The sequence below is a fragment of the Eupeodes corollae genome, chromosome 2, assembly GCF_945859685.1.
Source record: "Eupeodes corollae chromosome 2, idEupCoro1.1, whole genome shotgun sequence".
Classification (NCBI taxonomy): Eukaryota; Metazoa; Arthropoda; class Insecta; order Diptera; family Syrphidae; genus Eupeodes; species Eupeodes corollae.
The window spans coordinates 101,900,262-101,928,231 of NC_079148.1; the positions used below are offsets into that span (position 1 = coordinate 101,900,262).

General features: G+C 31.5%; 1 protein-coding gene across 1 annotated transcript; it reads right to left on the reverse strand.

Annotated features, from left to right (window-relative positions):
• Positions 1 to 8,893: 8,893 nt before the first annotated feature.
• LOC129946284 (uncharacterized) lies at positions 8,894 to 17,459 on the reverse strand. Its single transcript, XM_056056418.1, has 3 exons — positions 16,993 to 17,459; positions 11,704 to 11,911; positions 8,894 to 9,434 (listed from the first exon to the last, which is right to left on the reverse strand). The coding sequence occupies exons 1-3, from the start codon at positions 17,002 to 17,004 to the stop codon at positions 9,190 to 9,192; spliced, it is 465 nt and encodes a 154-aa protein (XP_055912393.1). The 5' UTR covers positions 17,005 to 17,459; the 3' UTR covers positions 8,894 to 9,189.
• Positions 17,460 to 27,970: the final 10,511 nt, after the last annotated feature.

The following is a 27,970-nucleotide window of genomic DNA, read 5'->3' on the forward strand; positions in this document are numbered from 1 at the left end:
CTATATGTACTCGTATCAATTTTTACCAAATTTGCGTACTATTTCTTGTAGATTTTATTTTTAATGAAAAAACGGACTGTTGGATTTTATATAAAAACTGAATATTGAAAACAATATTTTCTGTGCCAAAAAATAAGTTTGAAGACAATATTTTTAATTTTTGAAAAGCTATTTGAGCCGAAAGTAAATTTTTACCAAGTTTTAGTATTGTTTTTTTTTAGAGTTTTTTTTAAAAAAACTATCAATTCGATTTTTTTTTAAATTTTAATAAATGTTAACAACAATATTTCTTATAAGATAAAATTAGTTTGAAGCCAATATTTAAAATTTTTGACGAGATATATGAGTCGAAAATCAATTTTTACCAACTTTTATACATTTTTGTTTAGGTTTTTATTTTTTTTGTAAAAAAAACTGTCAATTTGATTTTTCTCAACATTTGTCAAAATGTTGAAAACAATATTTCTTATAAGATAAAATAAGTTTGAAGCCTAAATTTCCAGTTTTTGAAAATATATTTGAATCGATATTCAATTTTTAACAATTTTGAGTAATGTTTTTTTTAGATTTTTATTTTTTATAAAAAAAAGCTGTTAATTAGATTTTTCTCAAAATTTTATCAGATGTCAAATCATTATTCTTCGTTGCACAAAATTGTTTTAGAGATGAAATCATATTTTAGTCGTAAAATTTTGGAGGTGACAATTTTTTTTTCAGTTTTATTGATTTATAAAAAAACCGTTATATTGTTTTTTTTTCAAAAAATATACCGGCTTGGTATCACGTTACAATATATTATATAAAATGTAATTCAAGTCTCTAGCGTTTTTGGTTCGTAAGATATTTAGGGTTAACCAAAATTTGCACCTTTTTTTCAAACTGCTATGGTAAAAAAAACACCCACGCAATTTTCTTGAGAACCTTTTCTGCATCTTTCTGCCTTATTATCTGTACAACAAAATTTATTTGAAGTCGACATCTCTTCTGGTTCTTGAGCTATGGAGGACGAAAAAAACGTCGCGAACGTACGGACGTACGAACGTACGTACACACGCACGCACAGACATCTTTCTAAAAATCTTTTATTTTAACTCTAGGGACCTTGAAACGTCGAGAAATGTCAAAATTTTCAATTTGACAAATCGGACGCATTACAATAACTTCCTATGGAAAGTTAATAATTATCCAACGTTTAAAAAGTACTTATTATAATAAGTTTAAATTTTTTTCAGGATCCTTTACAACAATTTTCTGTTTATGGAAAAAGTGTTCGCACAACAAGTAGTTTGGAAGCGTACAACGGAAAATTGGGAAAACTTTTGCCAAAAAACGGAAATTTTTTCAACTTTGTGGACCAATTACTATTGATTTTTTGGCATCTGTGGATGGGCAAACATGGGAAATGTTTGAGAGACCTAAATTCAAATTTCAACTGCGAAATCAGTTAATTGAGTACATGACCATTAAATTCGAAACAGATAAGATCACTTTAACGGAACTATTTAGTCAATTAAGTTCAATATGTTCCAAGAAAACGGACTTGAAAATTTCACCGGTGAAGAAAAAGAAGACGAAGAAAATAACAAAAATGAGAGCAATGGTCAGAGTACAAGTGAAAATGAGCTGAATTGCGCCATTTGTTTCCAAAATCAGAGGGATACTCTTCTCATCCCGTGTAACCACTTCAAAATCTGCGAAATTTTTTTTGAAATTTTTAAGGACACGGCAAAGCGAAACAAAAATGAATTGCTATGTCCATTTTGCAGGCAAATTGTGACAAATAGCACAAACATTTTTTTGTAAAGGATTTTGAACTCAATTACATATATTGTTTTTGTTTTTATTTTTTTTTTATGGTCCATTGATTTTTTTCTTCTGAAATTGAAATAAATTTTATGTTTGACTAAATTATGAACTTTTGACCAATTTTCTTTTTAGCATAATGGACTTATGACCCAATTTTTACTGGAATTTTGACTCACTAGGGTGGGTCAAAAGATCATAATGGAATAATGGACTTTTAACCCACCCAAGTGGGTCAAAAGTCCATTATAGACTTTTGGCCTCTGGACTTCTGACCCTGCCCCCTTAAAACTACTTGTCGACGCTTGGACTAGACGCTTTAAAAATGCTAACACATTTTAATTATTCTCTCCTATAATAGAGAAAGTAAACATTGTTTTGAAAATTCTCATTGAAAATTGCTCAATTGAATTACCACAATTTATATCTGGGGTGGAATCGGAAAATGTGATTTTTGATAAGCGACAATCAAAATTTAATAATTTGATCTACATATGTAAGGTGATAGTCATATTGATAGCTTAAAAGCTTTCACAACAAAAATGTGATAGCCATTTTTAAACGAATTTTGAATTGAGTTGAATTATCTTACCCAGACGAAAAGCTCGGTGATAGTCAATTTGATTATCAAAAATGTGATAGTCATTTTATCATATTAGCTAATTCCAACCAAAATTAGTAATGATAATCATTTGAATATTATATTCTCTGCATTTAACACAAGAAAAGTCTGAATTTTTAAAAGCTTTTTATTTTGGCTAGCTGTCATAAAAAGAAAGATGACTACAATACATTTTTATACTTTTCAGCAATTTATTGTAAAAAGTAAAGTTTCTGCACATTAGTAATTCAAACCATCAAGTTATATATGACAAAAAATATTAATAAAACTACATACATATTTGCAATATCAGAACTCATTTGGAAATAATGTCACTTTTAAAACTGACTAATCAAAAACTACGCCACTACTATGAAATGGAATGATGTACATATGTACGCTTTAAGAATGCATATTAGTTGTTAAAATTTGTTGCGAATTGAAAATTGTGAACATTTTCAGTAGCAGTTCTTCCAAGATCCTGATTGTGTTACTTCTCGAAATGGTAATGACAATTTGCATCCAAGATCTTTTTACTTAAAACATTTAGACTTCTTTTTTTGGGTCCACATGAAAATACAATAATACAAGCTTTAACTTAACTTCGAGGGTTGGTGTTAAGATGAATATCACTCTGGAGTGCCGTGGAATCTATATTGCCCATTAACAATTGGTGAGCAAATAATATATTAGGGGTTTCGCGTCTAATATATAAGGGTTGCAAACCTGTCAGTTTTAATCGATCGGCATAAGGAGGCAAGTTGGATGTATCATCAAATCGAACGAAACGTCCTTGAACATATTTGATTTTGAGTAAATGGTTTTTATAAAAGGGAGACCATGCTTGGCATGCACATTCATGATGAGAATGGACTAGGGAAATGTGAAGCTCTTTAGTTACATAGGGGTTGGAAAATTCTTTTGACCACCTCTTAATAAAACCGAGAGATCTTTTAGCTTTATTAATAATTTGGTCAAAATGGGAATGGAAATTTAAGTGTTTGCCACACATAATACCAAGATCTCTAATATAATCGACTACGTTGACGGCGTCATTAAAAAAGTAGTATACTCTATGAGATGGGATTTGTATGCGCAAAAAGGTCATTATTAGTTCAAATTTACCCACATTTAACTTTGGGAAATTATGCACGCACCAACATTTTCTTATCATCCGCAAACACTAGGATATCTGAGTTTTTTAATTAAAGACAGACATCCTTAACAGATAACACAAAGAATAGAGGTCCAAGGTGACTACCTTGTGGGACTCCAACAGTTGCATGTATGGGACAGGAGACTGAAATACAGATGGAAAGCCTTGGGCTCTTAATTTGAGATAAATTATCTTATGTGATATTTTATCAAAGGCTTTGCTGTAATCAGTGTATACAACATCAACTTCATAACCATTCTCAAGGGCTGACAAAACTTTGGAAATAAATTTAATTAAGCTAGTCGTAGTGGATCTACCTTTAAGACAACCATGTTGAGCGGTTGAAATTAAAAGGCTTGCAATGGAAAAAAGTTTTGGGATGCATAAAAGTTTAGCAATAGGTCTAAAATTGTTAATTTCAGTTTTATTGCCTTGTTAATGAATGGGAAATATAAATGAATCTTTCCATATATGAGGAAACACACCTTGGAAAAGAGAGACTTCAAAGAGTGAAGTTAGAGGCTTTGACAGAGAATGCATACATTTATTTAGAACAACTGATGGGACGCCATCAGGACCAGGGCTAAAGTTTTCTTTGAGACTAACGATTTTGGCAAGTACCATTTCTTAAGTTATTGTAAAAGGTGAAAGAGAGGTTTCAGCGCAACCATCTAAGTAACTACAGTAGTAAGGATCAGGATCATGAAAATGTTCATTATAAGATTTGCTAAAGTATTTAGCAAATAGATTTTTTATAGTTGTCGGATCTGAGGTGATTATTTATTTAATTTTTTTTATTTATTTATTTATATCATATTCTCCTAACAATTTTTAGATATCTTATTTCTAATTTAATAATATATGTATTTTGTACTCTTAATTAGAGGGAATAGGTTGTAGCATTTGAATTTTAAGTTAATATTGAATTAATGCCACATTTACAAATTTTTATATTGTGGGGTGGACAGATTATAAATAACGAATATGATTAAAGAACAGAAACAGAGAAAAAAGTTTTTTATGAAATGATCACTATGATTGATTTGAACTGCATAAACAAAATTTTAATTTTTATATACGTAAATAAACAAAGGGAATAAATATTATCAAATGACGTAGTTTAACAAGGATTCAATGTTATAAGTATCGAAATTAAGAAGCCATAACTTAACTGATTTTAGGAACTGTGGACGGTTTCTAATGCTTCGTAATTCAGCTGGAAGACTGTTGTATAATTTGCGAGACACAATAGTGTAAGAATTCCTAAAAAGTGTAGTTCGAAAAATGTTTAATCGTACCGAGTTAGAATTTTTCATATTATATGTATTACTCATAGGGCTTTCCAAATAACCATTCCTCATAAAAAATATTTTCAAAACCTTAAAATAAAACAAGTGTCTTACTGGTAGAATACCTGTTTGTCTAAATAAATCTGCAGAGTGAGTGAGGCGGGCAGCGTTGCATATTTTTCTTAGGACACTTTTTTGAAGAACTGTTAATTGTTGGATTTTATTTAAGTATGCACCTCCCCAACAACTGATACCATATTGTAACTTCGAGTGGAAAATACCATAGTAAACCTTTTTTAACGTGGAGAATGAACAATATTTTTTTAACCGATAAAAGCATCTTACGGTTGAAAGAAGATATTGCTTTAAATCCATAATGTGCTCAGTCCATTTTAAATGTTGGCCAATTTTGACACCTAAATACTTAAAATCTCTCACTATGTTAGAGAAACTCATTGAAAGTGGAAACCCATCAGATTTTCTTTTGATATTTTTTAACTTGAAAATGCCCTTGCATCTATGAAAATGTTCCACAATAAATTGCACTCCTTTTATATGGAAATCTTGATAATGGAGCATTAGTTGTCATTTGGATGGTACCGATTTTCATTTTTAATGGAACACTTTCCTCTTTACAACAAAATAAAAACATCCATGGATTCTTCTTCATCTTTCAACTAACCGCGTTCACCGATACTTGTTTTCAGTGGTCAACACGAAGTTTCATCAGTGACTACGCCATGTCCCTTTAAGTGACATTTAGTAACGTTTCCGTATACATTTTACACCACTAATGTCCCCAGAATGGCTGTATCTAATGTTGTTGTTGACATTAAACGTATCCAATTTTAAAATGATTCGTTCTTGCTAAGGTTGTAAGGGAATTCTTATTTAGTTTCAAATGTGTTTTTTTTATTAAATCATTAACATTTGAAACTGTCCATGTTTCTGACAGTGTCATTGTTACAATGGACACATTTTAACATTTTCTTTTTTGCAAAATATTTTCTTTACGACTTATATGTATTGGCTTAGATTTTAAAGTGCAAAAGTAAAAAGTTTAATGTTTGTTGCATTACATTAAATTTAAGCAACACACAAATTGTTACTTTTGGTTTCAAATTATTTACCAATAAGTATGCAGCATAAAATGTTTGCATGTGTTTGAAAATGTTGAAAACTATGTATGTACATACATACGTTAAAAATACCGAAAGCTTAAAAGAAAATCCGAAAAGTATGCTACATAACAAATCCAATAAAATTCAATACACATTTTTAATTTCTTAATTAAATGCAAGTGGTTCAAAACGATGACAAAAAAGAGGTTGGGATGCGCCCCACACTGATATCTTCCCAATTTCTAATCCCGTCTGTCGATTTGTCTTGCTCAAAACTTTAACTTTAATATTCATTTGAATATTTTGTGTGAGATAAATAATTTGAGGTCAATTATAACCATTTTGATGTTCTCCTAATACTTGGAAAACCATTTCTTATCACTATTTTGTGTGTTGTTTTTCGTGTTTTGTTAAAAAAATGTCTAAAAAAATAACTAAAACTTACCAAAAATATATATATTTACTTACTTATGTCATCAGACCTGTTAAGTTGGGAACCCCCGAGGGGCCTACGCGCCATCGTGTACGGATTCCGGAGATGTTTTTCAGCTCGCTGATTCCGCCTTGACTGTCCTGTGCGATGTGCTTCTCGGTCGTCCAGCTCTTCTTCCTTCTTGTGTGAGTGGATTTCATTTCATTTCCAATCCATTGCGACTTACGTCTTCGTATTATAGATTTTATAGGTTCCTCACCTGTCCTTCTATTAAGGACCTCATTTGATTTACGCTTTGGCCAGAAAATCCCTAGGATGTTACGAAGACATCTATTCATGAAGGTCAGCAGCTTTCTTGTTATGGCTGAAGTAACCTTCCAAGTGCTGCACCCATAAAGAAGCACAGATTCTACATTGTACGAAACAGTCATAGCTTTGTTCTTACGCTGATAGAGTTATTTCTCTTTGCTTTGCCAATGCGGCAGATGACATCTTGTTCGGTTCCGCCTACGATGGAAAAGATGCTTCCAAGGTATTGAAAGCTCTCCACTTTTTCCACCGGTTGCGAGAAAATATTTATTTGAGCCTCGTGTTCCGAGGCTGATCATTTTTGTTTTGCGGGAAGTAATTTTCAGCCCCACAACTTCTGCTTCTCTCTTCACACTTGTAGTCATTTGATGGAGATCCATGATTCTATGAGAGAGTAAGCAAACATCGTCCGCGTAATCCAAGTGCTTTAAATAGGATGTCAAAGTCCATTGGATCCCTCTGCTACCTGACAGAGCTGAGCGCAGTACATCGCTTATCACCAACAAAAACAATATTGGCGACAGAATACAGCCCTGTTTGACTCTGCTTCGGATTTCAAAATCATCTGACAATCTACAATCGTGCAGAACGTGACACTTGGATCCATGATATGCTGCTTTATTTAGTTTTTCTGCGATGTCTCTCTTTCGCAAAGCTAACCAGATATACTCTCTGTTAACGCTATCAAAGGCTTTCTCAAATTGTGACCTCGGGGTGTTTCCTGATGGGTTCCAGTATGACGCAAATTCCTGTCCAGTTTTCACACTTTGTAAGATCTCCTGTTTATATGTTTAATAATTCCCTTCTTCCACTCAAGGGGGAAGATTTCGAAGGTCCAGGCTTCTCTTATGAGCGGTTGAAGTAGTTCGCTTGATGACGTTGGCGCTGCTTGTAAAAGCTCTGCGGGAATCCCATCAAGTCCATAGCATACGATGAAATAGTTTGATTTAAACATCTATTTTCATTTAGAAAATTTTTAGTCAAAAACCAAGTTTTATCAGTTTTATTAACATTTCTTAAAAATTTGTATTACCTATAAAAACAAATACTATAATATAAGAACAATATCTTTCATTATCAACAAAATATAGTGCAAAATTAAATCATTTTGAAGTGAACACTTTCTAATTATTCACGAGATATCGAGAATTGAATATACATTTTAAGCAATTTGCGTACAATTTTTTGTATATATTTATGTTTATAAAACAACTGATTATTGGATTTTTATTAAAAATTTACTGAATATCGAAAAAAATATTTATATTTTTTATTAAAATTAATTTGAAGCTAATATCTTAATTTTGTTAAAAGGTATTTGAGTCGAAAATCAGATTTCACAAACTTTTAGTGATGTAAAAAACATTAATATTGAAATTAATTAATTAATTAATATTTAAAATCAATTCGATTTTTCTCAAAATTTTACTAGAAGTCAAAAACTTTATTTTTCATTGCGTAACATTATTTTGGAGATAAAATCACTTTTTGTTTGTAAAATATTCGACGTGACAATTATTTTTATTTACAAAAAAACATAAGTTTTTCAAAATTGTATTAGTTTGGTTTTACGTCACAATATATAATATAAAATTTAATTCAAGTCACTAACGTTACTGTTTCTTGAGATATTTTAGGTTATCCAGTGAACACTTTACTTTTTTTAAACTGTTTTGTTAAAAAAAAACCAACCACACAATTTTTGTTTGAAGTCCTTTTTGTATCTATCTGCATCATTGTTTGTCTAACAAAATTTATTTGGAGATATCTCTAGTGGTTCTTAATATATTTTTCTAAAATTTATTTTAAGTACCTTAAAACGTCGAGAAATTTCAAAATTTTCAATATGAAAAATGAGACCAATTACAACAACTTCCTATGAAGAGTCGAAAAAAAAAGAATACTTACCCATTTTCGAGCCTTTTAAGTAGCTCTTGGCTAATGTCTGGGAAGTCATAATTCAGGTACGTCAAGTTATTTTGATCACAGTCCTCAGTGTTAAAGAAATAAAACATGTTTTAAAATTGTCTCAGTTTTTTTTACATTCTAAACATTTTACAAAATGTATAAATTTGTTTTTGACAAAAATACTTATTCAAATAAATGTAGACACAAAATTAATTAAAAATGAATGAAGCACATAATAAATTACTATAATTGCTTTTTTTTAATGCATGGAACTTTAAAATAACGATATACTAATAATTATGGACCTTAGATTGTAATGAAATTCATATAAATATTTTGATATATCACAATATAAAATGGATGACAAGGAAATATTTATCTAAGAAACAAAACATACAAACAAAAAATACTTAATATTAAAATAAAAATTTCTTATTTTTATAATTCATTAATTAAGAATTAATCTAATAATATTTTAACCTATATTTGTTTTATAATACTGTTGAGGTGGTAAGTTTCACTTTTTCTTATTTTTGTTTTATTAAACTAATTTTTTTGTTTTTTTTTGTTTATCTGCAGAAGAAATCTTCATCGCATTTATTATAACAGCAATAAGGCAAACCAACATAAGGACTTGCATCGCGCTTATGTCGATCTTCATCGTGGTATTTTTTATTCACATGAGACTTGTACATGGGAAAAATGCTTAGCTTGCTTAAACGTTCAAAATGTGATTGAGCCACTTTGAGGTAACCTCCTCGGGGATAAGAACTTCGGCGGACAGCAAATGTGTGATGATGTTTCTTGTGATGAACTGAAAGTAGAAAAAAGAAACATTTTTTAAATGTGCTAAACAAATCTTATATAACTATCACTATGGAAGGCTTAACTCACTCGTTAAAAAATGATTACTATAAAATATTTAAAATGCCTATTTACTGCCTTAAATAAATTAATTTTTTAACAATTGGAGTAATCTTCATCTCACAGAGGAAATGTTTTTTTTTATATGAGGGACTAAGGCGTATACGCATTTTATTTTCGATTTTTAACTGAGTCATGTCTTTCTGAATCTATATAAATATTTGATAATTTTATTTTCCTTCATATTTCTTATATAATCATTAAAAAAAGACACTCAGGGAGATGTTGTTTTATTTCTAGTTGCACAAGCTCTTACACGAATACAAAAAGCATCGCTCTAGAGAAAGATCCTTAAAATTTTGCAAAATAGCGACAAATGTCATTTCAACTCGTAGAAACTTATTATGGTAGCATCTCTTTTTTGAAATTTGATAAGTAAACAGATATAAAAGCTTTTTAAAATTATGTGTAAATGTGAGTCTAGTAATAAAGAAGACCTTCAAGTTTTTGAAAAATATATTATTTTACTTGTTTCAGAAAACAATATATGTACATTTGTTAGAAAAAGAAGGAGATGCCGAAGTAAATAGTCCTTCATACATGGCTGGACAATGATATGAAAATAGTAAGTATTCATAATTTTTGTAGTGAGTTTTACTCATTTGAAGGGGTTCTTGAAACATATATTGTTCTTTTGACGTAATGGTGTAGTTTTTAATTAATAAATATAAGAATATGACAACTTAAAAAGAGACAATTGTACAAAAAGCCGGCTATTCAAAATGAAACTTCTTATTGGAAACTCTTATAATTTATAATGCCAGATAAATTTCTATTTCAACAGTATTCTTTCCCGAAAAATTATCAAAAATATAAATCATTTTGGTAAACATTTAAAATACACTGCACTAAATTCCAAAGTCTCACGTTATATCCATGTAGCTACCTTAATTATTATTTTAAAAATCTTATACCAGGTCAGGACCTCAAACAAAATACTGTTCATTCAAACAATATTTTAATCTTAATTTTTGTTATTGTCACATTTACAAGTCACATTCAATTCAAGTATTTTTGTTATTACTGGAAGACAAGTGTCCTTTTTTTGTTGTTGTTTGTTATTGTTGAATACAAAATAAAATCTCAAAACTTATATAACTCGTGACTGTTTAAATAAATAAGAGAGAGAGACATCATGCCGGAACAAAAAATAAAAATAAATATCAACAAACTTCCCAATCAATATTTTCATTGAAACTGCACGGAATTCACACGTAAAAAATAATTAATATGACCGGACGGTTCTACTTAACAACCGGCCTCGATGGCCTCAAATAAAGTATTTTATTTTAATACATGCCTTTTGCCAGCCATTATAAAGAAGAGGAGGGGATGTGTTTATTTTTGCAAATAGTTATGAATTTAAACTAAAATTCTGTGAAAAATTCTATATTGATTGAAAGGGGAAAAAATACCGCTTTTCTTACATCGAAATGTTGTAACATTGGCCCTGACTTTGTACCAATTTCATGGTTAAACGATACGACGACGAACGACGGATCGTGCCACAAACACGTACAATTATGGCTTAAACACAAGCCAAGTGCATTGCATACAAATTCGATTTGTCATCGATAAACTTTAAATTGTCGGAAACGCACATAAAATTTATTAACATTATGTATATTTTTGTTTTGTTTTTACTACGAAAAAATGTGATCTACTTAATTTGGCAGATTAATGATTACAAGTACAACAACTTTGTGTATTCGTTGGAATTTATTTAAATAAAAAATAATTGTTTATTATTATTTTGTTTATGTTTGAATACTTATCATAGGTGAATAACTTTAAACGACCTTGAGATAATAGTAAATTGAGAAATGTTTATGTTATCAATTATTTTATGCGTAAACATTTATTCTCAGGCATGATATTGTAAAGTTGTAATAATAGTAACTATTTAAGTTTACTCATTTTAATTTTATGTTATACGTAGTACAAGTACTTTATAATTGAGGAAATCTATTTTATCGACCTCAATTAAGACGACAGAAAAAAAAATAAACATTATGGAAACGTTTTCGATAAATTGTAATGTTTGATAATGAGCAGGTATTATAATTGTTTCTATTGTAAGTTTTGTCACATTCTGTTAAATATTTTGTGATAATTAGTAAATAAAAATGTATTATTATATTTATAAATATTAAACTTACATCCAGATTCAAGTTCATTTGATTTTGATCGATGATGATGAAATTCTCTTTTATGTCTTATTGTTGAGGGCTCGTCATTAGCGAATAAATGTTCACATGCTTCAACAGCAAAGGTTTTCATTTTTTCCAAGGAACAGAAGGCAGATGTTTCTTTTATAAAATGAGAATAGGTAATTGTTAGCATTATTGCCACACATAGGACATTAATCTGAAAGAAAAAGAATAAAATACAAATTATTGATAAAGTTCGATATTTTTTTCACAGGAACTTATAAGAAATTTGAAACGATTTCAGTTAGATGTAAACCCAGGCATTTAGGAGGTAATTTTTCCTCTATAAGTTTTATTTTGTATATGACCCTTCAAAAACCAGAACTTCTCGTCTTAAATTGTAACAACTTCTATTTGCACAGAAATTCAAAATGTCATATTTTCGTTATCTCAAAATTTAGGAGCCACAAAACATCACGAACAAATTCTTGAATGGACGAAAAATCGACGAAGATTGTGTGTTTGGTGTTTTCTAATTTATATTATAAAAATACATAGAAAATAACAGAAAAGCATGATAAGGAAACAGATCTAATGCCCAACTGAGTTTATTTTATAACTGTCATTACGATTAAGTTAAAGTACAACAGCTGTCACGTTTTAAGTTTATTTGTTTCCGGTTTGTATAGTTAAAGGTAATTTTGTCTGCAAAAGTTATGTTTTGTATATGACGCTCCAAAACTAGAACTTTTCGTCTTAAATTGTAAGAATTTCTATTTGCACAGAAAATCATAATGTAATATTATCGTTGTCTCCAAAAATTGGAAGCCACAAAAATCAAGAACAAATTTTTGAACTGAAAAAAAAATCGACGAGGATTGTATTTTTGGTGTTTTCTACGTCGTATTTTTTGTAATTTAAAACCTTTTGATAAGGGTAAATAAAAATTACAACAATACATAGAAAATAACAGAAAAGCATGGTAAGGAAACAGATCTAATATCCAACTGAGTTTATTTTATTATCATTACAATTAAGTTAAAGTAAAACAGCTGTCACGTTTCAAGTTTGTTTGTTTCCGTTTTGTATAGTTAAAGGCGATTAATGTGATGACCCCCCAATGGCTAAAATTTGTTATCAAATAAGTCTGAATCGGAGGCAATAATTCAAAAACATTGACGGGCCTTTTTTTCGAAAAAATTGTTGTTCCAAATTGCCTCGTGTGTTTTGTGTAAAGATTTGTATGTTAATCTAGGAATTTTCTTTTGGCTTAGTTCAGAATGTATTTATCAAAGAGTCACACTAAACAGGGGAAAATATTTCTTTGCAAATGAAATGAAAGTGAAGCCTTATCTAAGCACGTATATTTTTACTGCTTTACTTATTTTTTGTTAATAACATTAAAGGAATGCTTTACAAAATAAAGGGTTGTGGGCACGTTTTTAAATATTCGTGATTTTTGACCATTATTCATAAATCAGTTATTTCGAATAAGTATTGTTCAAGCTTGCATTCAGTTTCAGTTCAAGCTTTATTTTATTGTTTATAAGCTCAGGGCAAAATAAAATCAATGATTTTCAGTTGTACTGGAGTTGTATGCATTTTTGTTATTTAAAAATAAAAATTCGTAGTGTGGTTGAAATTGTGTGAGAGGGGAGATTTCCTTCATTCACTTTTCTTCGTGTCATTTTCGCCACTGAGCAACTTAGTTGCATGCAACTTAAAGCTTCAGGAAGTTACTCGGAAATGCCAAAAAGACAGGGACAACTGCAGTTTCACCCGTTGCTTGTCTGCTCAATTTAAAGTGGCCCTGTGGGTAACAGGTAGAGAAATGAAACTCTACTCAAAGATCGAACAAAACTTTTTGCTTAGGTCACGTTCACATCACGCAAGTTGTATTGCATATGCGTCGGTAGATTGAATTGAACACTAAACTAGATCAATAAGAAATATTAATGGTTTCCGATATTTGTCATTCAAATGTTATTAATTTGTTGGAATTTTACTCAAATATAATATGAACATAGATATTTTTCCATAAAGCAATGATTCTCTGGCAGTTTTGGAGAACAACAAGTTTTCTCACAGCTTATTGGTGTTAACATTATTTCGGGGACAAAAAAGAAGACTGCGAGTATTTAATGATAATGAAAAATACAACTACTAATAGTCTTAAGAAGCTTTCATAAGAATGTAGGACTGTTCCTCTACTCTGAATAAATGTTCCAACAGCAAACAATAAAATTGACAGTATTTAGAATTAAAAATCGCAGACACTCAGAGTAAAGACTACCCTTAAAATGATTCCTTTTTAGACACAAATTATTTCCGGTAGTTTTTTAAACATCAAAATCTTAAAGAACACGCTTGAGAAGGAGACACACAAAAATATTTTTATTTTTAAAATATTAGATCTCACAAAAGTGGCGCTCTCATACAACCACAAAATTATAACCTTCCTGCTATTTAGCTTCTTGAATTAGGGCATTTTATTATTATGTCTGCACTCATTTTAAACGGATAATGACCTTCTGCTTCTGCCAGACATTGAGTCCTTTGCAGATTGGGTTCAATGAATCCATCATGAACATCATTTGTATTTATAATCCATCTCATAATCAAATAACCATCATCACCGCCAACACCTGGGAAGGGAAACCACTGCTGTGTTCCGTTTTTGTTAAATCAAAAAACCAAAACTCTCCTCCCTCACTTTAATCAGACTCTGATGGATCACGTTTTATTAGGTTCGCGTATATGCACATAATGTACAATACGGTATACCTGTATTTATTATACAGGAACTTGTTACACACCAATGCCGTTTAGTCTGCGGAGGTCTCTCCGAAATCTCCGTTAAGGTCGACAGTAAAATACTTTACGACAATGAATGACGACTACGACAAACATTGGTTCAAAGAGGAATAAAAAGACGTAAAAAAAAGCTAAATAAAAATTGGATCCACTTGAGAAAAGAACCAAGAATATTTTGAGTAATTCAAAAACAACAAAAAATAATAAAGAAATTTGTTAAGGAAATGCACAAACAGAAAGCAAACAACAAAACACAACCGTATGTCAATAATTATAATAATGCATATTAATAATAATTATTATTATTGTGGTTGACATCGATATTATGTGATTAAATGTCACTTAACGCAACGGAACCTGTTCTTAAAAATGAGATTACACGATAACGATGCGGTATATCGTGAGATCAGTCACAATTTAAATATTTACTTGTTTTGTTTTTCTTAAAATACAAAACTGCAAAAACAGAAAAATGTTAAATTTAGACATTTTATTGACATATTCAAATAATTTTGGCACAATATCCATTATACGGCTACGGGGTAAAATAAGAATAAACTTTAAAATAATATTTTTTTTATAAAAAGAAATAACTGATTTTTTGGTTATTTTATATTTAGAAAATATTAACATATTACGGGTTTTTGGATTTATTTTTAGTATAATTTTTATGCAAAGAAGGAAGTGTTTTTGTGACGTTCAAGAATAAGTAGGTAGGTAAAGGTGTAGGTATGCATGTTGCGCAAATATTGAGTTCTTTGCAAAAATAAACCGGCCCATGTTTGTTTTCAGCACTGAATGACGTTAATTTTGATAAATGAGTCTAAAAGAGTTCACTGGTTAAAAGTTATTGGATCAGAGGGAACATTAATTCTTTTGGTTGAAATGTTTTTTTTTGTTGTTCTTTTTAGGACAGAAGAAGGGATAATACGTATACACTTTGTCGATTTCACAAGCGAAAGTTTCGAGAATATTGTATGTGCAGATTATAACTGGAAATGGAAAAAATATTCAAATTTAGTTTAAGGAATTTATCGACTTTTTAGTTAATTTAGTCCTTATTTGATATATTTTTATCAAACACTAGCTTTTTGGGCAAGATTTCAATTAAACTAATAAAGTGACAGATGAATTCATCACTGTCAAACAAAAAGTTGCCAAATTACTCAAAAACTAAAACATTCATTGCAATCATCACGATCGGAAGAAGAATTCTGAAGCATGCGTCAGAATTTCTTGATAGTAAGGTTACGCATCCACTTTTGTCATATATAAAAATATAAACAAAAGGTCTGTTTGAAAATCTAAAGTTTCTTGTAGTTTGTATGAAATCAATTTACCAAGCGCACCCTTAATGATCACTGGCTTGTAGTTAGGACATGTAAAGTTGCATGCAACTTTTATTAGTGTGCTATGCCGTATTATCATCTTTTTATTTTATACTTTATTTTAATTATATTAATGGAGGCAGATAACAAATTAATGAAACATTTGAAATAACTTTCATAACTTAATAGTTTACATAATGTTCAAATTGATAAAATCAAACTTTGTAAAAAAATAAAAAAAAACACGAAGCTTTAATTTATTTGCATATTCTTTTATTTTTTACAAAATATAGTTTAGCAACAGTAATTTGTTATGTTTATTGATTTAACCTTCGACATGGCCCCGTTGGGATGCTTTTAACCACATCAGACAAAAATTTTAAACTTTATATCATTGATAATAATATTCAAGAAAAAAAGCATAATTTTTTTAGCTGTTGCCACAGGCCATTTTTGCGGTCAGGAAATACATATTATAACTTTTAGGATGACGAAGTTATAACCTTTGGATTCCAAAATAAAAATGCTTCCTTAACTATAATAAATAGCAAGTTAATCCCGTTTAGATGATTTATTAAATCAAAAATTAAAGTAAATCAAAAATAAATTAAATCGTCTTAGGCCTTGTTCAGGCAGTCTTGCGGTTATATTTTTTTGTGAATATTTAACTTCCAAGAAAATTGTGCGAGAAAATATAAATTGGCATCGCGTGAAAGTGACCCAAAAATGGTTTTGAAAAAAAAAATTCTTGTAATGGTTGTCATTTGGAGTGATATTTTAATTTAAATTTAAGCTTAAATCTTACTTTATTTCCTTAAAATAAAAAAGAATAAACGTTCGATATCCGGATCCGTTTTCCATTTGAGTGCAAACACAATCGAAAGCGTTCTTATAGAATATTATCATTTCTCACATAAGTGACAGGTTGATGTAGTTTGTTATAAGAAAGTACCAGATTAAATGTGGATTAAAAACATGAAAGTCAAATTAGACCCCTAACTCACTTCAGAAATTCGTATCACGTATTTATTACTGACACATCACAATAAGAAAGAGAACACTTATTTCAACAAAAACAATTTCTCTTATAAATAACCTTTTTCGTTAATTTTCTTAAATTTATTTTAAATAACATTTTGTTTGTATGAATTCTCACCTTGAATGCCATTTTGTTGAAAATATATACAATTAATTTCAGAATTTCAATTAAATCCAAAGAATTGTATCAAAAAAATTACACGAACTTTTTCCGTTACACTAACAACACTTTAAATTGTCTGTAAAATTCACTATCAATCGTCACTTAATTTGTCCTGATTTATCTATATTATTCACAATCAAATTTATTTCTTAAGTCCATACACAAATTATTATTATTTTCTTTTACTATATTCAAGTTATGATTTATCGTAATTTTATACTGAAGAAAACACTACTAGTATATTATATTCGTCATAAAACTAATCCGTTTCATAATTATAACTGATCGTAAATGAATCGAAATCTCTATGCTTTCAACCTTATATATCGGCCGCGGCGGCGTGTTGTAAGCCGTGCTGCTTCTGGCTTAATTTACCCCACAAGCACACTGCACAAGAGGATCGGTTGGACTTGGATTGGCATCAAAAACAAATTCCAAAACACCACCACTATTTTATTCGCGTTCATTCATAAAAACTGATTTCGATTTTATTTTACCTTTTTGTTTTTGTTGTACTCTCGTGCGATGACGCGACGGCGACAACAGCAGCAGCGTGAGCTACCTGCTTTGTGGTATAAGGTAAACGCCGGGCGTAATCATGTATCGTTGAACGAGTATAAAAGTGAAATCAAAAGGGAATATCAAACGATGGTAGTGAATGACGACAGGAATACAAAATCAAAAAAAAAAACGCGAAGGATCAAGTGCCAAAAATCGCCTGATATCTCGATAACCACGAGGATCAGGACATTTAACAGAAATTCACGTACGCACATCCATGTTAATAATATGTGTACATGCGTCTGGTTCTTGTCTGCTGCAAAAAGAGGTTCGTTTTGTGAAACGTCACTATGTAAGCATGTAGCGTGGGTATAATGACACCTGTCATTATAACTTAACAGAGTGTGATCGCACACTTCTAGATCATGTCATCATGATCTTTATGTTTCTTTTTAAGTTCGGTCAATTAGATTTATGGCCCATTTGGATCTATTTATTTGAAACGTAGATAATTCCACTTGTTCCCAACAGGTTGCGCAGTTTTTGCCTTTTAGCCGCTAGGGGTTGATATCATTTAACAACTATTCGGAATTTTGTTTATATCGAATTCGAACGTGTTGTTTTGCAAACTCAAATCCAATGTGCATAAAAATGTGGATTCCTAGAAGGCACACTTAAACTGTGTTTGCAAAATAATAACCGTATTTAAGTAGATACTATATTTGATCTTTTTTTTTACTTTGTATTTATTTCTGAAGCCAAAAGCCTATAGAGATGCAAACCTTTTTTATTCGCTTTGTTAAAATAAAGTTGTCTGGCACCTCATAAGACTAAATTCTTTGAATTTTTTGTCAAAGAGAAGTTCGGAATGGACCCTCCATTAGATCGAATCATATAGCCAGAGAGTCAGTCTACCTGAGTTAGGTATTCACTAGAAGTTTGTAGAAGAAGCAAAAAAAAAGACAGAAAAGGTTAACAACGCCGAAGAAATACCATCATGCAAGGAGTTCGGAGATGGAATATCCTCTTTCCAAAAGGTAAACGAACTGTGGTGATGCTCTAAAAAGTGCACGTAGCAACACGCCACCGACTGATGATCACAAGGGGCGCTTTGTCCGCTCATAGGCAGCATATTCATTGCCAAAAGCCAAATTTTGTTTTTGCTCTAAAACGGAAATTCCTGGCAACCAATTCAACCAATATTGGCTGCTGCTAGGCTGTTGTTTTTTGTTAAATCAGTTAGTTCCAGTGAATTTGGAAGATTTATGCTGAATTGATGAAATAGGCAGAAACATACTTATAACAACAACAACTTTGAAAAACACATGCGTGAGTGATGACGACGACCGAGACGATGCGACATCACGGCGGACAATATTAATGAATTTAAATGCTTTGAAGCATACCTAAGCTTGTGGGTGACTAATTCTTTTATTTTAACTGGTGCTTGTCCGATCAAGGTCTTAGAAAAGATTATTAATAAAATATTAATATTTTTGTGTTTTATTAGAAATTCGGTGACGAAATAAACATAAAACCTTCTATCGGAGATGTTATGTTTTTGCTTTTTTCATGGAAAAATGTTATCATGACTCAGCTGTTTTTTTATAGTTAATCTACCAAAGGCCGCCGCTATTAGAAATAATGTGTTAAAATATGTATAGATTTTCATAAACATGTCTAACTCATGTTGTTTTGACTGTTGAACTGAATAAGTGATAAAAAATGTCAAAATATCGTATTACGTTGATGTTCTGATCTTTAGACAATTGTTGTTACACTTCTTATGACGTATTTCAAATTCTATAGAAATTCGTTTCGATAACTGTCTGTAGACCTTGGGAGTCTGATGTCAAGACCTTAACGCGGATGCTAAGAAAAATAGGAGACATAAAGAGCAAGGAAAAGGTCTTATCAACTCTAGATAATATAGGTTTAGAAGAAAAAAGAGCTTTTCAACTAAGAATCGGACAACGACGTTTTGCACTAATGTAAAATTCCAAATTTGTATTCGTTAATAAATTAAACTTTGAAAAAACTCTTCTTCGACTAAGATTAATCCGGAAATTTTTACCAGCTGTCCTTACCTGTTCCTTACATGTTCCCTTGGAATGAAGTTAAAGTTGTTTTTATACCTAAAGCAGGTAAATGCTCGCAAGTCAATCCTTAAGATCTACGACCTATATGTCTATCATTATTCCTTCTTAAGACCTTAGAAAGATTGATTGATATCCATTTAAGGGCAAGTATTGATACAAGACTTCTGTCTTCGTCTCAACATTCCTACTGTAAAGTTTAATCAGTGGAAACAGCGTTACACACCTAAGTACGCACCGTCGAATATTCCCTCCATCATAAAGAGTTCACTATGGTTGCTTTCCTTGACATCGAAGGTCCCTTTAACAACGTGGGCACATCTACACAAACGTCTCTAAATGTAGAGAGTTTGCTTCGGGAGTTGGTTCACTTAATGCTGACTAGCAGAATAAGTAACTCAAAACTGGGCAACTCTTCTGGCAGACGATTCGTTAGTAGAGGGACACCGCAAGGTGGTGTCCTATTCCCTCTTCTCTGGAACCTAGTGATGAATGAAATCCTAACTAATCTGGAGACGGAGGGCTTCAGAGTGATAGCATATGCGGGCGACGTTGCTATAGCAGTGTCAGAAAAGCATCTTAACACCTTAAAAGAACTCTTACAAAATGCCTTAGACTGACTACTACTTTGGGTTGATAGGTGTGGACTGGGCGTTAACCCACACAAAAAAAAACGATTTAGTCTTATTTTCGAGGAGATACAAAATTCCATTAGTCAACCCTCCCCATATTAAAGGAATCCAATTAAAATTCTCAGACGAGGCTAAATACCTGGTTCTTGTATCAGATCAAAAAACTATATTGGAAACGCAACGTACAAAAGAGTCAAAAAAGCTACGGTAGCTCTCTTTTCTTGCAAAAAACTATCGGTAATAAATGGGGCTTACAACCCAGAATCACGCATTGGCTATACACATCGGTAATCAGACCGATTTTAAATTACGGTGGGGCAATATGGTGGAGTACTTTACAGAAAGGAATAAACCGTAATAAGTTAAAAAAAAAAGTCCAACGTTCAGCTAGTCTGTGTATAAGCGGATCGCTTCGCACGACCCCGTCTGCAAGCTCTGCTATTCGCCTCAAAGCTTCGTCGCAGTGGACTAACAACATTGGCCACTCTGTAATACTTAGGTATTTAGAATCAATTCCAAAGCACACAGACTACACTATCCCCCAACTGCAATTCGACAGAAATTTCCAGATTTCTATACCTCCCAGATCTTTTTGGGAGGATAGGACATTCTTGAAGGATGAGTCAATCCATTTTTACACAGATGGGTCAAAAACAAAAGAAGGGGTTGGTGGAGGTGTGTACTCTGAACGACTGAAATTAAGTCTCTCATTCGGCCTTCCCAATCATTGTAACGTGTTCCAGGCGGAACTTTTGTCGTTAAAAGAAGTATTATTGTAATGGCTTAAAGAAAACGTGGCTGTTATCAAATCCCTGGAATCTGTCTCTACAAGCCCATAACTGTCGATCATCTCTAATGGAAATGGCACAACAGTTTAATATTCACCTTTGCTGGGTACCGGGCCATAGAGACATTCACAGGTTGCTGTAAGGCAGATGAACTCGCCAGGAACGGTACAGTGCAGCTCATCCTACCACGTTTGGCACATACTGGCATACCAATCGCTACTTGTAAACTGTTGCTAATACAAGACGCCGCCGTGAGGAGGGCCGGCACCAGGTGCAACAACATCATCACGTGTCAGGTCACAAATAACACTGGATTTAAAACGTTAAAGGTGCTTGCTATCTCTAAGCAGATTGCATATAAGCTCGATAATAGGTGTCATAACCGGACACGTCTCATAGGAAAGCACGCCACGAGACTAGGCGTATTCTCAAATGACTTTTGGGGAAGCTGTATGGACGAGGAAGAGGAGAAAACAGTTCTTCATCTTCTCTGTACGTGACCTGCTCTGGCTCTAAAACTCAAGAATTACCTAGAAGAATTCTTCCATAACGATCTAAATCATATCAGCATAATCAGCCTCCCACGTTTCGTAAGGGATTCAAACTGGTTCCATTGAGTTTAGGAGGAAGCCTCAAGATTCATGTGGTATCACAATGGGCCATTAAACTGACCTGACCTGACCTAGTTTCGATAGTAAAAGTGTGAACATGTAACATCCCTGTTCCTATTTGATTTTAACTCATTGTTTCCTATTTAAAGTGTTTTACTTAATGAATTTGAATTCTTAAATCTAAACATTGCCCTGAACTTAACAGAATAAATTTAAAATTTAAAAAAAATCTAACAACTTTAAACAAAATTCTTAATTTGGAAACTTCTTATACAATATTTGAATGGCGATCACTTCCGTCCTACTTCAATGAGGCTTAAAAACAAAAGATTCTCTTACTTTTGGACAAAAATTTTAAATTTAAAATTTTAAAGATTTGGTCTATCCATAATTTTGTAATTAATTTTTTTTGTTAGTTTTTATCCGTGGGAAATAAAAAGGAAAAAATGAATTGGTGTGTGGGAAAAGAAGGAATTTGTAGACTGGGTAGAGGAAGCAGCTTAAAGCAGAAGTTGCTATTAAAAGCGCTCATCTTGAAGGAAAGGACGTACACAATAAAATGCTAGACGATAATTTTTACTAAAAAACGAATCATTAGTGTATTTGATTATTGTATATCACAGCAAAAACTCTGTCACGTCTACACATTTAAAGATTTAGGTGTTTATTTCTGTTCCAACTTAGAGTTTACACATCACCTTAATTTTTGTATTCCTTCCATGGAAGGAATGAAGCTTTAAGTCGAATGAGCATTTTATATAACTTAAACTGTCATGGATAGATTTAAATTTAAATATTATGGGATTAAAATCATTGCAATGAATTTCTGGATTCCGTGGCTACTTGAATTTGTTGTGATTTGGTAAAAATTCAGTGAATAATTAAATTTATACATTACAAATTTTATTTTACAATAATTTTGGACTAATGATTTTTTTGAGGCGACTTCCATTACAGCAGCACGAATTCTGAATTTTTTTACAGTTAGGTAGCGGTCTCAATAGAACATGTTTTAAATATTAAGGCGACGATACACCTAGTCATAAAGTCATTCAAAAAATATTTTCTTTTTCCCATTTGACCCTACTTTTTTGTATTCGGTTTTTGATCCTTACATAAGATTTTTTCAATTGATAGTACTGCGAACCAACAGCTAGGTTTGTAAGGGGCTTTATAGGATTTGGGGTGGGTGCGAGTTTGGGTATATGCTATACTATGCTAAGTACTTTTTGGATTTGTGCACTTGAATCAAAGAAATCCCCAACAAAAAAAAAAGTATGGCAACACGGACCAATAAACAGAGAAATAATGTCAAAATCAACCATTTTCGCGTGTTTTGTACATGAAAAAGTGAACTTTAAAAATGAATCTTAATTTAAAAGAAAAAAATGTTTTATCGTTCTAAAATTGCTGTAATTATTCTTTATTTGTACATATCTATCAAATAAAAAAAAACGAGTGTTGAAATTGGTGCTGCGGTAATGGAGAGTTAAACCATTTTTTTAATAATAAATATTTGCCTCTTTTTTAGGAACAGCTGAAAGATATTTTTATTGTTTGCCAATTATTTCAATTTAAGTATCCAAATCGAACAATAAGGTACATATCTAAAAATACAGATACAGGATATCCTGTTCAAAACAAGATTCAACGCAGCCATTTTGTTTTGTATAAAAACTTCATAACGTTTCACATAACTTTAATAAGAAAAAAAGAGGCTGGGAAACGACCCACACTGATAACTTCCCATCCCGTCTGTCGATTTGTCTTGCTTAAAAGTTTATAGGATTTCGTTTTTTTGTTAAAAAATTGGCAGTTGAATTATTCTTAAAAAATTCAAAATTTCCAGGAATAATTTTCATATAAAGAAATTGTTTAGTTTGAAAATCTAGTTTTGTTAAACGGATTTTGAGTCGAAAGCAAATTTTTACCAATTTAAGAAGCATTTCTTAAATTATTACAAATTGGATGAATGAAATTAATTTGAGAGATTTCAAGAACCGAACATCAATTTTTACCAAATTTAAGTACTATTTCTTGTAGAAATGAATACTGAATATCGAAACAATATTTTTAATTTTTGAAAAGTTTTTTGAAAGTAAACTATTACGAAGTTTTTGTATTGTTTTTTTGTAAGGTTTTATTTTTTGTAAGAAAACTGTCAATTCGAGGTGGCAATTTTTTTTTTCAGTTTTTTTGATTTAAAAAAAACCGTTAATTCGATTTTTTTCAAAAAATATACTTATTTGTATCACGTTACAATATATTATATAAAATTTAATTCAAGTCTCTACCGTTTTTGGTTCGTAAGATATTTAGGGTTAACCAAAATGTTCACCTTTTTTTTTAAACTGCTATGGTAAAAAAAACCACACACGCAATTTGTTTGAGAGCCCTTTCTGCATCTTTCTACCTTATTATCTGTATAACAAAATTTATTTGAATTCGATATCTCTTCTGGTTCTTGAGCTATGGACGACGAAAAAAACGTCGCGAACGTACGGACGGACGGATGCACGCACAGACATCTTTCTAAAAATCTTTTATTTCGACTCTAGGGACCTTGAAACGTCGAGAAATGTCAATTTGAAATCGGACCAATTACAATAACTTCCTATGGGAAGTTAATAAATAATTATTTTCGATCGTTTTTAAAAAACGCGTGAGCTAGAATTTCTTTGTTTTTGAGTTTTGTATAGTGCGTAAAGCTGTCATGTCATTAGTTTTGAGTTTAACACCTGTGTTTCTTAAATTTTCTGCACGCATCTTCCCAAAAATTGACAAAATAATTCTTGTCATCTTTGTAAGGGATATTTAAATTTTAATAGCTCAGATATTGAATGTGAACCACACCTAAACGTCAATTTTTTTATATGCATTTCATTTGACATTTCTTGATTTCAGACTAATGCAATTTAAACCAAGAAAAGATACAAAATCGAGCAAAACATTCATGCTTATTAATAAAACGTCGTGCACTTCGTGATTTTTCGGTCAATTTAATCTTCGAAATCTGTGCTCAATTGGAAAAATCTTGCAAAGTTTTGAGCAAACCGGTTTTGTAGGTGATTTGAAAACACCACTGCATACTCGTACAACTCGTAATGCAACAAAATATTGCTGCAGTTAGCGATAAAAAAAATGCGATAAAACGTCCTTCTCAACACGTCGTCGTCGTGCCGAAAAATAAAGACTTGCATTTACAAGCTAACAAAGTGCAAATGGCTCAAGAACAAAAACCTCTTAAAAATTTCAAGTTTATTAATGGTCAGAATGCTGGCAAGAAATGACAACAGTGGATGATCAATTTTCGAAGAAAATCATTTTTAGTGATGAGACACATTTTTACCTCAGTGGATTCGTCATTAAGTAGAATTGACACATCTGGGCGAATGATACTCGTAATCTAAAAGTAATTGTAAAAAAACCAATGCACCCACAAAGAGTGATGGCTTGTTTGAGAAGGTGTATACGTCGATATACCAATAACAATTCAAAAGCTTAAGGATGAGAGAATTCAGCACATTAACGGCATAGAACTTTAATTATGAATCAGCGTCATCGAAAATGTTGGCCATCATCGGAAAGAGGTGTCGCAAGGTCGCGTTTGGTTATTTGGTTGATATTTTGTTCCATACATAGTTGAACCATACCAATAAAAAAAAAAATTGGGTGGCGCGACAGTCCGTTGAGAACCAAGGCCTAGTGACTTACAACTCTCAACCATTCCTGTGTGCGAGTAATGTTGTCAGGAATGGAGGGGACCTACATACCAATATTATGATAATAAAAAGAGGCTGGGATGCGACCCACACTGATAACTTCCCATCCCGTCTGTAGATTTGTCCTGCTTAAAAGTTTGTCTATATGTACTCGTATCAATTTTTACCAAATTTGCGTACTATTTTTTATAGATTTTATTTTTTATGAAAAAACGGACTGTAGGATGTTTATATAAATATTACTGAATATTGAAAACAATATTTTCTATGAAATAAAATAAGTTTGAAGCCAACATTTTTAATTTTTGAAAAGCTATTTGAGTCGAAAGAAAATTTTTACCAATGTTAGTATTGTTTTTTTTTAGAGTTTTATTTTTTGTAAAAAAAACTATCAAGTCGAATTTTTTGAAAATTTTATCAAGTGTTGAAAACAATATTTTTTAGAAGATACAATTAGTTTAAAGCCAATATCTACAATTTTTGAAAAGATATTTGAGTCGAAAATCAATTTTTACCAACTTTTATACATTTTTTTATGGTTTTTATTTTTTGTAAAAAAAACTGTCAGTTCGATTTTTCTCAACATTTTCAAAAATGTTGAAAACAATATTTCTTATAAGATAAAATAAGCTTGAAGCCTAAATTTCAAGTTTTTGAAAAGATATTCAATTTTTACGAACTTTGAGTAATGTTTTTTTTTAGATTTTTATTTTTTTATAAAAAACTGTCAATTCGATTTTTCTCAAAATTGTACCAGATGTCAAAAACATTATTCTTCGTTGCACAAAATTGTTTTAAAGATGAAATCATATCAGTCGTAAAATTTTGGGGGTGACAAATTTTTTTTTTCAGTTTTATTGATTTATAAACAAAACCGTTATATTGATTTTTTTTTTCAAAAAATATACCTGTTTGGTATCACGTTACAAATTCAAAATTTTCACCTTTTTTTTCAAACTGCGATAGTAAAAAAAACACCCACGCTATGGAGGACGAAAAAAACGTCGCGAACGTACGGACGTACGGACATACGGACGTACGGACGTACGGACGTACAAACGTACGTACACATGCACGCACAGACATCTTTCTAAAAATCTTTTATTTCGACTCTAGAGACCTTGAAACGTCGAGAAATGTCAAAATTTTAAATTTGACAAATCGGACCCATTACAATAACTTCCTATGGGAAGTTAAAAAGAAATGACAATAATTCCCCAAATAATTTGTGTTTTATTTAACAACATCGGTTAAAATTAAACCAACTTTTTTATAAACTCTATAGTAATATTATCGCGAGATTATAAGAGGGTAGCACCTAGTGGCTACGGAGACATTAACTACTGTAGATTTTATACTTCACCTTTGTATACAAAACTTCCAACTCCACATTGTGTCTACGGTGAAGGTAAAAAATAATTGCTCCATGATAAATTTTAAATGCAAAGTTGTCCTGAAAAGTGCTTTCTCAAATTAGCAGTTCCGGTCCGGCATAAAAACTATGGATCCTCTTTATACCCGATTTTACTCTCTCACAGGAATTGTTAAGTTGTAAATCACACGGCTCCGGTTTTTTACGCGCCTATCACCTAATTTTTAATGTTTTTATTTATAAATTTAAATATATCGCATTTAAATTTGCTGTATAGAATTTCTTCTTAAATCTAAATCCATCAAAATGACAGTTCTTCTGATGCCTTTGTTTCTGCATTCATAGCCGATTAGAAGCACTACACAATCGAATACAACAAAATTGACAGTTCCTAAATAAAACTATGGGCACGTTCAGACAACATAAGGGACTTCATTTGCAGTCAACTTCATTCTTTTAACGTAAATTATGGCCAAGGCAACATTCAGAACTTTACTTCGCGTATAACTACTTTATGTTCATAGTACAAAAACTATCAAAAAGGTTATTGTCTAAAAAACACTCCTCTGGTAAGCTGCAAGTCTATCACGATTTGTATTTTGTATTGACATGGAAAACATCTACAGAAAACATATAATGGAGTCGTGCAGATATAAATAAATCATAGAGGAATAAAGTTCAGCTTTCAGTTGAATGAAAAAAACATGATCAACTGCCATTTTGATAGAAGTAGACTTGACTTGGCCTGTCACGCAAGGGATCTTGGGTTCAATCCCTGCCTGTGCCACCTTAATAAAAAAAAAAAAATTCGCGGGTACTGCCTTTTGCGAGGAATTGACAAATCCTTCAAGAGTAATTCTTGTCATGAAAAAATGCTTTCTCAAATTAGCCGTTCGGATTCGGCCTAAAATTCTGTCCCTTCCATTCCATTCCTGACAACAGTACTCGAATACAGGAATGGTTGAGAGTTGTTAGTCACTAGGCCCTGGTTCACAACGGACTGTTGCGCCACCCAATTTATTTATTTTTAGACTTGACTTAATAGTTAGGGAGATCTTTCTTGACTTACTTTCCAGTCAACTTTCCATTAAAGTTGCCTTAATTGGAAGGTAATTCTTTGGCAGCTGGCCAATCAGATAATAGAAACTTACCTAACTTTCAAGTCCCTTATGTCGTCTGAACCTGCCCTATTATTTACGTTATATTTTCTA

What these genes read in the sequence shown, in the direction of transcription:
- LOC129946284 (XM_056056418.1), bottom strand. An exon ending in AAATGAACTTGAATCTGGAT is followed by an intron (nt 9,435 to 11,703) that starts GTAAGTTTAATA and finishes TTCTACTTTCAG; the next exon opens with TTCATCACAAGAAACATCAT.